At 41.6% G+C, this 14,345-nt stretch overlaps 1 protein-coding gene across 8 annotated transcripts in view; it reads right to left on the bottom strand.

The window, feature by feature from the left end:
* KIDINS220 (kinase D interacting substrate 220) overlaps positions 1-14,345 on the bottom strand; it is a 104,001-nt gene that overhangs the window by 76,479 nt on the left and 13,177 nt on the right. For all 8 annotated transcript variants that reach the window (XM_038772685.1, XM_038772684.1, XM_038772686.1 and 5 more), the window contains exons 3-8: positions 11,280-11,378; positions 9,484-9,582; positions 6,990-7,088; positions 6,239-6,340; positions 4,387-4,485; positions 2,175-2,372 (exon numbers count right to left, since the gene is read on the bottom strand). In XM_038772685.1, the coding sequence (XP_038628613.1) occupies positions 2,175-2,372; positions 4,387-4,485; positions 6,239-6,340; positions 6,990-7,088; positions 9,484-9,582; positions 11,280-11,378 (696 nt within the window). The remainder of the gene's footprint in view (positions 1-2,174; positions 2,373-4,386; positions 4,486-6,238; positions 6,341-6,989; positions 7,089-9,483; positions 9,583-11,279; positions 11,379-14,345) is intronic.

The raw sequence follows: 14,345 nt of genomic DNA, 5'->3' as shown, positions 1-14,345 counted from the left end.
TTCTCAGTGTGGGGTTCGAGAAGCAAGAATGCAACTCCCACCTTACAGGCCACTTATGTGCTGCCCAAAGGAGACTCTAAACATGTAATTGCGGCAGCAGGATCAGCAAATGGAAACGGGCATCACATCACTCCATCAGAAGGTCTGCTGGAAGGTTCCCCCCATCTAGACTGTCAGCCCGCTGTGGGCAGGGATTGTCTCTATTTCTGTATTGTACTTTCCAAGTACTTAGTACAGTGCTCTGCATTCACTCATTCAATTGTATTTATTGAGCGCTTACTGTGTGCACAGCACTGTACTAAGCGCTTGGAAAGTACAATTTGGCAACGGATAGAGATAGTAAGCACTCGGTAAATACGACTGAATGAAACGTTAGCCAACATAATGTGACTGTAAGCGTTTCTCGATATCCCAAGGCCTGCTTGGCCATCCCGAAGCCCTCCTACCTTTCTTCCTGTGCCCAGTTGGGGGCAGGGAGGAAAAATTGCATCCTGGATGTAAGGAGTGGTGGCCTGAATTCAGGGAGTGCAATAGTCCTGTTCTCTTTGGGGTCCTGACACCTGGACACCTGACACTGCCTCACCTTCCAGGGTCAGTCCTCTCCTCAACTCATACAGTCTCTGACTGAGGCCCAGGAAAAAATGGGAGAGTTCTGGGTGTGTGTGTGTTGGGTGGGGGGGAAGGGGGGGAGCAGGGGCAGGTGGTAGGTCTGGAGTATGAACTCTGCAGCATTATGCCAGTTGCTGACCCACGAAACAGCTCCCACTGCCAAAGGCTGTTGTGCTAACCACCACAGGGTAGGGAGCACTTTCTGGTCTGTGTGCTGGGAGTTGTATGTCCATGGCTACCTTGAAGGGATTATTAGTGGGATGGGGGAAGGGAGAAATCAAACTTTGCTTCGTATCAATCATATTTATTGAGAGCTTACTGTGTGCACAGCATTGTACTAAGTGCTTGGGCTCCTGCAGGTTACTTTTAATTACACGGCACTGAATTCACACTAGTGGGTAAAGCAATTAGAGCTAAGGATTTAAAGAGAAAAGTCTCTATTCCTGTCTCTGAATTTTTACAGGAGAAATCTGAACATACATTTTGGACTGGTTTTCACACTTCTGGGAACAAACCCTTGAGGATGCATAAACAGTACATGGCATGCTTCTGGTAACAGTAGTAAGGATAAGATCCACTACTTGAAAAGCAGAATGAAAACCCGACTGGAAAAGGCAGATACCCAACTGACTGGGCTGTCAGCTAGTCTTTCTGCTTCAACCTTCAAGGGTAAAAAAACCAACCAGAAAATAAAACACCTCTTGAAAAAAACTGTATTAGGAATTTTAGTCAAATCTCAAGACAATATAAAGTGCTTAATACAAAAATAAGTGGCACTTAATAGATGAAAAAGACACAAAAAGTTATTGTTTCCTTGATGTTTCCATTCCAATTTCAGTTAACTAATAGGCAAGAGGAGGCTTTCTTGGCATAGATGAAGAATTTTCAAAAGCAGATTTGTTACCAACTTAACCACTGGTCCTGAGACCAAGGGACAGACTGGGCCAGCACAAAGTCGAACACTCTTAGATATTATCCCGACCTCCTGAAATTCCTGCTTCGGGTGGCTGAGACTCAGCTAAGGCAGAAGTGGTCCAGGACCACTTCAGCAGCCAAAAGGAGCCATCCCACCTACCTGGCTGTTTCTTCTTGAAGCAAATCCAAGCCCATTTCCCGTTTGTAATAATAACAATAATGACGGCACTTGTTAAGCGTTTCCTATGTGCGAAGCACTGTTCCAGGCACTGGGGGGGATACAAGGTGATCAGGTTGTCCCACGTGGGGCTCACAGTCTTAATCCCCATTTTACAGATGAGGTAACTGAGGCTCAGTGAAGTTAAGTGACTTGCCCAAAGTCACACAGCTGACAAGTGGCAGAGCAGAGATTAGAACCCATGACCTCTGACTCCCAAGCCCGTGCCCTTTCCATGGAGCCACACTGCTACTTGTGCTTCTTCGCTTCTTCTGTCTATAGGACCACAGCCTACCACAAGCCACTGCAACCGTGAGCATAAAATAGGACCACCACATGTGAAAACACTGGTGGTGCTTACATGTCATTCTAGATATCACAGGGGCTCCTATTTGGTTTTGTGCCACTCCAGAAGGCACATGACCCCACTTACCCTATCGGGAATATTAACGTATGTCCCAGCATCAAGAAGATCCTGTACAATTTCGATATGTCCCTCCTTCGAAGCAATCATTAAAGCAGTATTTCCATCTTTGTCCGTTAAATTCACGTTTGGATTTCTTTTCAAAATTTCCTTTACAGACTGAGTGTAGCCCCCTCTTACGGCAACAATAAGCGCTGTCATTGAGTTCTGAAAGGGAAGAAAAAAGTTACGCAAAACTATTCGTACAGCTGAGGCGGTTAATTTCAAACTGTCCTTTCAAGCACTGAAAGGCAAGATTGAATTACTTCAGTTTCAGAAATGTATTAACTCTTTGGAGACATTAGAAAATTATCATTTGCATGTAATTAAATAACATCTTGGGATGTAAAAACGTTAATGCCCATCCAAAACTAATTTACTCCCTTCTCACTAATAAAATAAACCATGCTCACTGCTTAATTTATGGAGCATATATGTATATATGTTTGTACATATTTATTACTCTATTTATTTATTTATTTTACTTGTACATATCTATTCTATTTATTTTATTTTGTTAGTATGTTTGGTTTTGTTCTCTGTCTCCCCCTTTTAGACTGTGAGCCCACTGTTGGGTAGGGACTGTCGCTATATGTTGCCAATTTGTACTTCCCAAGCGCTCAGTACAGTGCTCTGCACATAGTAAGCGCTCAATAAATACGACTGATGATGATGATGAGCATGAAATTTATACCAAAATATTGAAAATCTTTAACAGTTTATTTTAAATATAAATTGTAACCAAAAAGAACTAAGTTTATCTGAGAATTTAATGTAACGAATCCCTAATGATTGATGTAAACCAACTTCAAGAGCATTCAACTATTCACATCACTACCTTACAAATCCCAATTCTGAAGCAACTTCCTGCTGAAAATGTGGGAATCTGGGGGGCACTTTTACTTCTTCAGGTGACTAAGATGCACTAAATGGTACATGAAAGAAGAAATGTACACCAATGGCCTCTCATTTCCTAAGAATCACTCATACTGGGAGGATCTGACTCATTGCAAAAGAAAATATCCTGCTAAAATAAATAAAGTGGTAGCATTTTCTCTTAATATTTATTTAGATTTCTATTTCAATTTCCATGTGGGAGTTCTCAGATGCTACACATACACACCTACCCTTATCTAGGCTCTCTACCTAGGAATGCCCCAATTCTATACTTCTCTCCTACGTGCACAGCTGGAGTCTTCTACTTTTTAGCACATAGTTAACAGAGATGCAAATCACCATCCCATCCTAGTAAAACGTGTCCAAATACAGGGATGTGAGCACAAACAGATCATTAATAAACTTAATTTCCCAGCTCAGAGTTAATACCCTCTAGACTGACAGCTTGCTGTGGACAGGCAATGTTACTGTTTATTACTGTATTACACTTTCCCAAGCACTTAGTACAGGAGTCTGCAAACAGTAAGCACTTAATAAATACGATTGAATGAATGAACACACTGAGTTTTCAAGCCCAGCAATTTCTGAAATGTGGACTATGGATTTTGGCTGTTCCAGAAGTGAGCATCTAGGAAAAACTGAGTCTTGGGGAACAGAACTCCAGCCTGGATGGCAAAGGGTGCAAGGAAATAGCTATTTTAATTTTTACAACAGGTGTTTTGATTACTAATTACGTCTTCCTTGAATACTTTGTTGCTTTTAATATGTCTGGGGTGAAGACAAAAGATTCAGAAGGAAAAAAAAATGTAATTTACATTTTATCTCACAAAAATCAAAAAGTACTCCAAAAAAGATAAGAAATGGCAGATTTTAAAAACCATTTGAAACTGTCTATGAAAAAAGTATCTCCAGAAGATTGCTTCAAATAAACACTAAATCTCTAAAAGTAAAAATCTACAATTTAGATGGGACATGATACTGAATATGAGCTACAATTTTTCTGATCACTTTACTGGACTGGAAAGATCCCTTAAGTTCAAAGGTAAGGGAATTCATTATTCTCAGTGATGAAAGTTTGGTCCTCAATATCATACTTACACGGAAATAAGAAAACCAAGGGAAATCATGCGTACAACATGACTATAAGCTTGTTGTGGGCAGGGACTGTCTCTATTGCTGTATTGTACTTCCCCAAATGCTTAGAACAGTGCAGAGCACTGCTCTGCACACAGTAAGCGCTCAGGAAATATGCCTGAATGAACGAATGAACACAGGGATGACTTACAGCTCCTTCTTGATCAACGTCAGCTCCCATGTGTAACAAGTGTTTAACACAATCCAAATGGCCTTTTCTTGCAGCCCAAACCAGCGGCGTGGTCCCGTACTGTAAGGAAAACCAGGGCAAAGCAAATTACCAGTACTATTCTTCTACACCAAGGAATCGTATTAAACACTGGAGTTAGGCTACAAGTTGGTGAAGTGATAATCAAATTTAGAAAACCTTTACTGATCTCTTCCCACCTATCACCTAAATTCTAAATTCTGAAACAATCCTTCGGATTATGTCACTCAAAAAATATTATTAAAAGGTGCTCCATTCACCTTTTTTCACATGTATTTATGCAGGTGCCTGGGGACATCTGTGCTTACGATGGCAGCGGAGTGCTTTAGGTCAGACATGGATGTGGGCCTACCAGTCATTTACACCGCCACAAAGGCAGGCGGCAAGAGCTTCACACTCAGAGTCAGAAGACTGATGTCTAATCCTCGTCCACCACTTCCCCGGGCGTGACTGTGGGCAAGTCACTTAACTTTAACATGCCTCAGTTTCCTCATCTGTAAAATACCTGTCCTTTCTCCCCTATACTGTGAGCCCCAATTGAGAAAAGGACTGTGCATGATCTGGTTATCTAGCACAGTGCTCAGCAAAGAAAACACCGGAAGAAGATCTTTGATCTTTAGAAACATTAATGTACATTTAGAGACCAGAGTAGTAATTTTATGCTTAACGGACACCACGATATTACCATCAGATTTGGAAGACCAGAGCCCGAGAACTATCTCATTGCACATTCAATGCCTGATCTCTGAAGGAATTGCTCCAGAAAATTATAAATTGAAAACTGGGTCCTACATAGGACCATTTTTTTTCCCCAGCTAAACCTTATCTAGCAACACTACTAAAAATTCACTTTTGCGAACTCAGAGCAGAGGAACATTAGCATCATTCTGGAAACAAGGTACAACAAATCCCAGAGCCCAAGCCAGGGTCAAGTTTTGCAGACTGCACAAACAAGTACACATTCTCCAAACTCTTTCAAGTTTACCACCCTATGAAGACTGAAAGTCTCAGGCCAGGGGCTCTACAGTATAGTAAATATGCAACTTTCATGCCCCTGAAGTTAAGAGTCTTCGGTTCTCTGAAGTGATGAGGAATACTTTTCTTTTTCAAGTCTAAGTTTGGACTATGACGAGCATTTACAAAGCGAAGGTACTTAAGCTTTATTTAATATGCACACACTAAGATAGGAACAATTATATCTCAATTCAATGTAGAAAAACACTCACAATGGGGAGTGCTCTAGGATTGCTAGTAATGTGCTGTTAAACCAAATTTTCTAAAGTTGCATATCTCCAGTGATCATGCGTTTACATTTAGAGACAGGAGTAGTAATTTTATGCTTAACGAACACCACAATATTGTCATCAGATTTGGAATGATCATGCATTTTTAGGTGGCACTGGGAAATATCCTGAGGTAGAAGCATGACTCAGGCCTTCCAGGTCCACCTGGGACTGACCAACTCAAGCATCTGAATTCCATTTTCCAGGAGATTTGTGGCTATCTTTCAGGAAGTGTGAGAACTCCACATGAGGCAGGGAGAACTCTGGAAGATGATCTTTTCCAGCGCTTAGAACAGTACTTTGCACATAGTAAGCACTCAATAAATGCCATCATTATTATTATTATTATTTTGAGACACTAAAGTATTTAGGGGCCAGTCTGGGAATTATGTGAGAACAGACGCTAGACAACTTCCACAAACCCTTACATGGCAGATGTTAACATCCTGGAATGCCAGGGGGCTATTACATTAAGTAAAAACAGTTAGGAGAATATCATTCTCCCAACTTACCTTATCAGAACAGTTGACCTTGGCTCCATATTGCAGTAACAGATAGACTATATCTGCGTGGCCACGCCCTGCTGCCCAAATGATTGGATAAACACTGTATTGCTAAGGCAAGAAAATATAGAGGGAAAAATCTAGAAATTTGTAACGTAATCCAATTTATATGTAGTGCAGAAGGAAATACGTCCACATGCTTACACAAACTAAATACACCACACAGTGGAAAGGGGCTTTGAAAAACTGTACTTCAATATGACTCAATCAAAACAATGTATTCAATTGATTACAAAGAGTAATTCTGAAGTTGTAGCTATTCTCTAAGAAATTCACTTAAGGCACTAAAAGAACTTTCATCAATTTCAGTGTTCCAAAGTTCACAGTTTATCATCCCCATTCTCCTCAATCTGACATAGCGAAGGAAGAAAACATATATCCCCTCCTTAACTGTCAGAAAACCAAGGTCCCTTAGTGGGATGCTTAAACAGATGCTTTAGTTTTTTAAAAACATACATTTCCTAGTATCATTTTTGGAAAAATATGCAGACCTGGAGAATAGCATAGGTCGCTTAGCATTTTCCTTTTGAGTTCTTTAGAAACCCAAATAAAACAACTTATTAATAAACAATTACCACAAGAGTGAGACAAAGTTAAATTAGTAAAAAGAACTACTGACACAAATTTCTTGAGATAAAGGTTCCCTTAGGCACACAAAGAAATCTCTTAACCACTGCTAGTCTAAAGAATTAAAACTCACCAGGCCCGTGATGTTTGGGTTTGCACCTTTTTCAAGAAGCAACTCTGCTACTTCAGAACAGCCCTTATAAGACGCCCACATGAGAGCTGTCCATCCTCCCTAAAGGTAACAAAGAGAAGAAATAGATCAATCAATCAATCGTATTTATTGAGCGCTTACTGTGTGCAGAGCACTGTACTAAGCACTTGGGAAGTACAAGCTGGCAACATATAGAAACAGTCCCTACCCAACAGTGGGCTCACAGTCTAGAAGGGGGAGACAGAGAACGAAACCAAACATACTAACAAAATAAAATAAATAGAATAGATAGGTACAGGTAAAATAAATAAATTGAGTAATAAATATGTACAAACATATATACATATACCTTCTACCCTAGATGTACCGTGGGCAACTGACTCTTTCTATAACAACCTCCAGGAGACACGCTAGGTAAAAACTCTTTAAGTTCATTTTCTTTGACCATCAAACTCTGAGATTTGATATGGGGTGGAACACAAGAAGTTAAATGGGAAGAAGCGTGAACTAGTGAAAGGAGCATGGGCCTGGGAATCACAAGGACCCAGGTTCCAATCCTAGCTCCACCACTTGTCTGCTGCGTGACCCTGGGCAAGTCGCAACTTCTCTATTCCTCAGTTATCTCACCTTTAAAATTGGGATCAAGACTGTGAGCCACATGTGGGACATGGACTGTATCCCACCTGATCACCTTGTGGGATCATCTTGGTCATCGAGAAGCAGCGTAGCTCAGTGGAAAGAGCACGGGCTTGGGAGTCAGAGGTCATGGGTTCTAATCCCGACTCCCCCATTCGTCTGCTGTGTGGCCTTGGGCAAGTCATTTAACTTCTCTGTGCCTCAGTTCCCTCATCTGTAAAATGGGGATTAAGACTGTGAGCCCTACATGGGACAACCTGATTACCTTGTATCCACCCCAGAGCTTAGAGCAGTGCTCGGCACATAGTAAGCGCTTAACAAATACTATTATTATTATCTATCCCAGCACTTAGTACAGTGCTTGGCACATACTAAGAACTTAAATACCATAAAAAAAATGTCTTTTTGTCACCAGCAAGGCAGTGGTGAAGCTGAAATTAGATTCCATGTTTCCTGAATCCCAGGCTCATACCCTTTCTACCAGATGACGTCAAATGGTAGTGACTATGCATTTTATTTTACTCCTACAGTTTTACTAAAACAAAAAGACTCCACTTTTCTCCACTTGAAGCTCTTCCAAGTTTCTCAGGGATTAAGAAAGCTTAGTGATAATAAGGAATCAAATTGTGTTAAATGGGTAATGTAAAGCAAGTCTGGACGAGACCTGATTCAAGGTATTTAAATAGCCCTCTAAAACAGCCCTCTCTAGGCTGCTGACAATATCAAAGAAATAGGAAATTATCCATCTTTAAGTTCATTCTTGCAGAGACTCAATACAATGATCTTTATAACTCAAAGACAGCAGATATCATTCACATAAAATAGATAATACACAATTTTCCAACAGCTCAGCTCTAATCATAAGAATCATAATAATGGTATTGTTAAGCACTTACTATGTTCCAAGCACTGCACAAAGCACTAGGGTACATGAAGCTAAACAGGTTGGACACAGCCCCTGTCCCACATGGGGCTCACAGTCTAAGGAGGAAGGAGACTAGGTTCCATACTCATTGTGGGCAGGGAATGAGTGTGTTTATTGATATAATATACTCTCCCAAGATCTTAATACAATGTTCTGCATGCAATAAGCTCTCAATAAATATGACTGACTGACTTCTAACTCGCGCCCTGCCTCTGGCCTGGAATGCCCTCCCTCTTCATATCTGACAGACAATTATTCTCCACTCCTTCAAACCCTTACTGAAGGCACATCTCCTCTTTTCCTCTTCTCCCACTCCCTTCTGCGTCACTCTGACTTGATCCCTTTATTCACGCTCCGCTCCCAGTCCCACAGCTCTTACGTACATATCTGTAATTTATTTATTTAATAAGTATAATAATAATTAATGTATAATGCCCCTCTAGTCTGTTGCCTCATTGTGAGCAGGGAATGTGTCTGTTTATTGTTATATTGTACTCTCCTAAGTGCTTAGTACGGTGCACTGCACACAATAAGCACTCAATAAATACCAATGGCAGACTGACTATACAATAAAGAAAAAACTATTCTTGGGAGGAGACTCCTTTTGCCACATATTTTAGAGTAATAATTCCCCACTACTGTGCTTAGTTGGTAAATTTATTACTTTTATTTTAGGGTGCATATACCCTCACCTGCATAAACTCAATCAAATCAAAAGATGGTGGCCCACTATAATGGGTATTAGGTTATACATGAGACATCTATGAGCACTTTCTCTGTCCACACGCCCCAGAAGCTTAAAAATATTGAAAACCATTCTTCTAGGAGAAAGCAAGACAAAACCTACACTCTGAAAGCCCAAAGGCTTACTGACCACTAATCTTAAAGTATCACCATATATAACAGCATACATACCATATCTCTGTGTTCCAAATTAACATTACTGTTAAGTAGTTCTGCCACAATATCCACATGACCTTCTTTTGAGGCTGATATAAGAGCTGTCCAGTTGTCCTAAAAAAAATCATTTGTATTATTTTCAAAACATACATGATCTTCAGAAAAAACAAACAATATTCAGATTTACTTACCAAATGATCATACCAAGTGGACATAGGGGAAAATGGTTCACTTAGAACTTCAACCAACGTTCTCAAAATCCTGGATGAAGACTTATCTGCTCTGCACCCGTGAGTTATTCTAATGATAAATACTCCATGTAAAATTATAGATGACTAAATATTGGGTCAAATTTCATACAGTAATGAATGCACAAAGGCTTGCTTTTTCTTTTTCCTGAGTTTCTAACTGCACTCTGCTTAAAAACAAAAACCTCAAAATTAACATTGTGGCTAGCAAACATTGCTGTAACTAAAAATCAGCATATTTAGTGCAGACATATTTAAGAGCACATTTTCAGACTTCCGAAAATGCACTGGATTGTATTCTACTCTTCCAAGCACTTAGTACAGTGCTCTGCACATAGTAAGTGCTTAATACAATCAATTGATTCTAAACTAAAAAGACGTCACGTCTTAAAATGAACTGAGTAACTAAATGAAGAGACAGAGACGAATTAATACAGGTTAGAGAATTCTCTCCTCCATCAATCAAGACCACCAAGGAAACACTCCTGCCCCAAATTGAAGGGTTCATCTTCTGAGATCGCCTAAAAACAAGCAAGGTAAGGACACCATCTCAAGACACATCATCAGACAAAATTTCAAATGTTAGATGGAAATGTGATGGACACTGATGTTTGTAACGATACCCGCATTCTTCAATTTAACATCAAAAACTCTATCTAGAGAATATTGTTGATTTTGCCACCTGGGCTAAAAGGGAAACTGGGATAATGTTCCTTCCAGTTATGTTGCCAAAAAAGACAAAGCTTTGATTTTAAAGTTGTCTCGCTTCTCTAAGGTTGTCTATTACATGTAGTTTTCTGTTCACTGTTATTGCATTCACATTTACGTAAAGCTAGAATTTATAGGAAATAGCAAATTCACAGCAATAATTAAAGTCCCATAAAAGACAAAGACAACGGCTTTCCAAAGATTCAATAATTATTCGACGTACCTCACTGAGCCTAAATCAACTTGTGAGCCAGAAGACAATCCAGACTCCTGCATTGATCCAGGAGCCGTGAAAGATGACCATTTCTACCATCTGTAATTTCTTTTATGGCATTTGTTAAGTGCTTACTACGGGCCAGGCACTGTATTAAGTGCTGGGGTAGGTACAAAATAATCGAGTTGGACAGTCCCTGTCCCACATAGCGCTCACGGTCTTAATCCCCAGATGAGGTAACTGAAGTACAGAGAAGTGAAGTGACTTCCCTAAAGTCACACAGGAGACAAGTGGTGGAGCCGAGATTAGGACCCAGGTCCTTTAACTCCTAGGCCCATGCTCTTTCCATTAGGTCATGCCGCTTCTCTAAAGAAATTTTAGGAGGGCATAGGTGCATCAAAAAGTGTAGTATGAACCATCTTATAATACTAACAGCTACTACAGGCATCCTGAAATAAATATTTGTAAAAGACACACAACAAAAATAAATTTGCAACTGGGGAGAATAATTTATTTCCCACTCCACAGAGTTGCCCATTGTCATTAAAAACAAAATTTTTAAAAAAACCTTTAGATTCTTTTTTCAAAGTTGGAAAAAAAGAAAGAGTAGCTGTAGACAAGTGAATAATTTCTATACGTACCGAATCTTCCAAATTGCAGTTAGCTCCTTTCTTAAGTAACTCTTGTACTATCTCTAGATTGCCTTGTTCAGCTGCTAACATCAGTGGAGTCTGGCCACACTAGAAAAGATTAGAGAGCAGAATTACCATGGCTAGTAATACTACAAATTAGAACATCTTTAGATAAGAGTGACCCTCTCGGCCCAAATCCTGGAAGCACATTCCTGCTTTCTGGTCCTGGATGTATGGGTGTAGTTTACAATAGACTGCTAAAAAATTGTTGTCACTGATATAAATCTGTGCATATAGTGATTTAATAGTCTACTCAGTGCTTAGTGTGTGCAGAGCACTGTAATAAGCATTTGGAAGAGTACAATATAACAGAGTTGGGAGGAGACAGATGAGAAGCAGCATGGCTCAGTGGAAAGAGTCCAGGCTTGGGAGTCAGAGGTCATGGGTTCTAATCCCAGCACCACCACTTGTCAGCTGTGTGACTTTGGGCAAGTCACTTCACTTCTCTGTGCCTTAGTTACCTCATCTGTAAAATGGGGATTAAGACTGTGAGCCCCATGTGGGACAACCCGATTACCTTGTATCCCCCCAGCGCTTAGAACTGTGCTTGGCACACAGTAAGTGCTTAACAAATGCCATTATTATTATTATTATTATTATTAATAATAATAATAATAAACAAATTACGGATACATACAAAAGTGCTGGGGGGCTAAGGGAGGGACAGAAGAGGAAATGAGGGCTTATTCAGGGAAGGTCTCTTGGAGGAAATAAGGCTTTGAATGTGGGGAGAGTAACTGTCTGTCGGATATGAAGAGGGGGGACATTCTAGGCCAGAAGCCCAAAGTGGGTGAGAGGGCGGTGACAAGATAGACAGGACTGAGGCACAGCGAGTAGGTTGGCATTACAGGAGCAACGGGAATGGGCTGAGTTATAGTAGGAAAGCAGCGATGTACAATAGGAGGGTGCAAGGTGATTGAAGGCTTTAAAGCCAGTGGTGAGGAGTTTCTGTTTGATGCAGATGTGGATGGGCAACCACTGGACGTTCTTGAGTGGGGAACGTGGACTGAACGGCTTTGCAGATAAATGACCTGGGCAGCAGAGTGAATGAAGTATGGACTGGAGTCGGGAGAGACTGGAGGCAGGGAGGTCAGCAAGGAGGCTGACGCAGTACTCACACAAGTTCTGATAAAGAGAGGAAGGGACCTGATACATTCATTTGATGACATTTCTCTCTTGTATGTTCAACATTACTGTAGTTGCTACATTTAATGGCTAAAATCTACCTTTTCCTCTCCATCCCAACTGCTACCACGCTGATCCAAGCACTTATCCTATCCCACCTTGATTACTGCACCTGCCTCCTCGCTGACCTCCCTGTCTCCTCTCTCTCCCCACTCCAATCTATACTTCACTCTGCAGCACAGAACACTTTTCAACAAAAACATCCAGCTCACATCTCCCCACTCCTCAGGAACCTCCAGTGGCTGCCCATCCACCTCCGCAAACAGAAACTCCTTACCGTTGGCTTTAACGCACTCAATCAGCTTGCCCCATCCTACTTCACTGATTTCCTACTCCAGCCCAGCCCGCACACTCCACTCCTCTAGCGCCAACTTATTCACTGTGCTCCGATCTCATCTGTCAAGTCTATCTTGCCGCCGCTCCCTTTCCCTTGTTCTCCCCGTGGCCTGGAACTCCCTCCCCATCCATACATGCCAGACAAGGATACTCTCACCTTCAACGCACTATTACAGTCACATCTTCTCCAAGAGGCCTTCCCCAATTAAGCCTTCTTTTCCCCGGCTCCCTCTCCCTTCTGTCATCTATGCACTTGGATCCGCAACCTTTAGACATTTGATATATGCCGCATCCCAATCCCACAGCATTTATGTACATACCTTTAAATTATATATTGCAAATTACTTATTTATTCATATTAAAGTCTGTCTCCCCTTCCAGACTGTAAGCACATTATGGACAGGGAATGTATACTGTATTCCCCCAAGCGCTTAGTACAGTGCTCTGCACATAGTAAGCGCTCAATAAATACAACTGACTGATGTGAAGGATTGGTTCTGTACAACTCTGAGACCAAAGATTACCAGTTCAGAATTTCGGCCTCGAAGGCTACTTATGTTCAGTAATTTCCGAATGACACAATGTCCATTTCAAATCCATCTCAAACATTCCAGTCCTGTCTGCACCCAAGTGGCAGAAATAGCACAAACCTGACAAGCAACTGGCACATGATTTCATACGTCATTTTCGGGGGTTTTCTAGACGGGAATTTCCAGTCTCTTCACACATGATGAGAGGGTAGGTCAGCAAGACTCTCTGCCTGCTTTTCCAGCCTCTAATTGTGGTCTAAGCCCAATATTCCTTTCTGGGCGTTAAGCTTCAGGGGCTGTTATCTTAGATTTCAACCCGCACTAGTGTAGACTGTCCTGTGGAAGGTGGCTGTGCAAATGGCTGTGTGAATTCAGACTGCCTGTGGTCATACAAGAGGAGAAGATAGGCTGGGGTGACCCAATGAGGAGCCCAAACATAGCCAGACCCTAACTCTGACGGCCATTTACACCTGGGGAAGCCTTGGCAGGCCAGCCTGCAATTCTCAAGTCTCGGAATTCCATCATCATCTGTGAGGTGGGGCACGGAGCCCCTCACACCCCTTGAGACTCTGACCTGAGAGGGAAGGGGCCCAGAACTGTTCACCTCCAGCAGTGGATATATAGGAGGCAAAACCTCCAACCAAACCGCTACCTTGCTGGTTCTATCTCTCATCCTATCCCGACTGGATTACTGCACCAGCCTCCTCTCTGATCTCCCATCCTCCTGTCTCTCCGCACTTCAGTCTATACTTTCCGCTGCTGCCCAGATCATCTTTGCGCAGAAATGCTCTGGGCATGTTACTCTCCTCATCAAAAATCTCCAGTGGCTACCAGTCAACCTACGCATCAAGCAAAAACTCCTCACTCGGCTTCAACGCTCTCCATCATCTCGCCCCCTCCTACCTCACCTCCCTTCTCTCCTTCTAAAGCCCAGCCCGCACCCTCCGCTCCTCTGCCGTGCTTT

The sequence above is a fragment of the Tachyglossus aculeatus genome, chromosome X1 (genome assembly GCF_015852505.1).
Source record: "Tachyglossus aculeatus isolate mTacAcu1 chromosome X1, mTacAcu1.pri, whole genome shotgun sequence".
Lineage (NCBI taxonomy): Eukaryota > Metazoa > Chordata > Mammalia > Monotremata > Tachyglossidae > Tachyglossus > Tachyglossus aculeatus.
Note: the sequence above shows the minus strand (reverse complement) of the source record. Positions and strands in the feature narration are given on the sequence as shown.